At 55.2% G+C, this 1,588-nt stretch overlaps 1 protein-coding gene across 2 annotated transcripts in view; it reads left to right on the top strand.

Annotated features, from left to right (window-relative positions):
- PAPPA (pappalysin 1) overlaps window positions 1-1,588 on the top strand; it is a 171,980-nt gene that overhangs the window by 122,546 nt on the left and 47,846 nt on the right. For both annotated transcript variants that reach the window (XM_010720813.2, XM_019621403.1), the window contains exon 13: window positions 469-682. In XM_010720813.2, the coding sequence (XP_010719115.1) occupies window positions 469-682 (214 nt within the window). The remainder of the gene's footprint in view (window positions 1-468; window positions 683-1,588) is intronic.

Raw genomic sequence — 1,588 nt, forward strand, 5'->3', positions numbered from 1 at the left:
AAAAAAAGGAAAAGTTTTATGTTGGGTGCTAATGACATGCACAGCTACAAACAAGCCACTGGTGCACTGCCCATGGTGCACAAAGCCACCCAGCCTGCCGGTCCCATTTGATGCACGGGATAAAGGCTCCAAGTGTCCCCTCCGACTGGTTTCACAATAGCTCAACTCCGCTTCCTCCGTGATGGTTGCTCCTGATTTAACGGAGCACAATAGAAATGTGGCTGTGGTCTAAAGAGAGTCTGCCGCGCTCACAGAGAGAATGGCAGCCTTTCTTCAGCTGTCTGCAGGGATATACTTCTGTGCTAAGCTCTCCGGAGCGATTTGGGAAGCCCCTCCAGGCAGCTTACCATAACTTTTCAGCTCTATAGGGCCATTCCTATGGGTGAAATGCTTCTGAAGTGCTCACGACTTCGGGAAGTGATTGTGCTCGATCTGACCCTTCCTCTGATCTTGTCTCTCCTCTGGCAGGTGTCCACGTCCTGAGCTGCAGGAACAATCCCCTGATTATCCCCGTCATCCATGACCTCAGTCACCCTTTTTATCACACCCAGGCTGTCCTCATTAGCTTCAGCTCCCAGTTTGTGGCCATCTCCGGGGTGGCCCTGCGTTCCTTCCACAACTTCGACCCCATCACCGTCAGCAGCTGCCAGCGAGGACAGACGTACAGCCCGGCAGAGCAGAGGTGAGCCGCCGGCCCGCGCCCTCACCCCCACCCACCGCCCCACACCGGGCGAGGGAGGGCAGGGGGGCACCGAGCCTGAACCCTGCTGACCCCTTTGTGCTGCCGCTGAGAAACTGGCGCTGTTCTTATTGAGCAGGATGGATGGGACATTTAACCCGTATAGGATACCGCTAGTGAATTATTTCCTCTTCCTTTCTCCTCCCTCCTTTATCCTGCGCTTGGAATTGGGGCCAGTTAACACCCCGTGCATCCCCCCGCTTGCAGCCGCTCACACGTCGGCCCGGATCTGGCCGGCTTTGTGCTGCTGAAGTGCTGGGGGGACCTCCCATGGAAGCGTCCGTGCGGGCACAAAGTGATGCCCTGCATCCTGCCTGGTGCTCAGCCCCGCGCTCCCAGCCTTGCGGTGCTCCCACGGCTGCGGCTGTGCCCTCCGCACCCCTCCGGATCCTTCCCGCGTTCTGAAAAGCTCAGTGGGACCCCCCAGGATGAAAGGTTTATGGCTGCCGTTTTATTCTTGTTGTTATTGCAGACACATCAATAGATCACCACCAACCCCTCTCGGTCTCTGCTTTACAGCATCCCACAGAGATGCTGACCTTTGGTGGCCTCTGGTGCGGCAGCTTTGCGGAGCCTTTCAGCGAAGCGGTGAAAAGAAGAGGGGAGAATTTAGCAAAACCCCTGAAAGAATCATTTTTTTTTCCTGCTGTGAATTCCAAGTTGTGAGCGGTCGTCATAGCATAGCGGCAGCAATAGTAAAACAAGTCGCACATCCCAGCAAAGCTCTGCTCAGCCTCCTAAGCAGGCTGTCAGGTTTTTGATAATGTTCTGGCGTGCTTTTAGGAGCTGCTTTGATTCCAGGAAAGGGGGGAGGGTGAGAAAGGGGAGAGGGAAGGAAAAATAATAATA

Source organism: Meleagris gallopavo, chromosome 19 (genome assembly GCF_000146605.3).
Source record: "Meleagris gallopavo isolate NT-WF06-2002-E0010 breed Aviagen turkey brand Nicholas breeding stock chromosome 19, Turkey_5.1, whole genome shotgun sequence".
Lineage (NCBI taxonomy): Eukaryota > Metazoa > Chordata > Aves > Galliformes > Phasianidae > Meleagris > Meleagris gallopavo.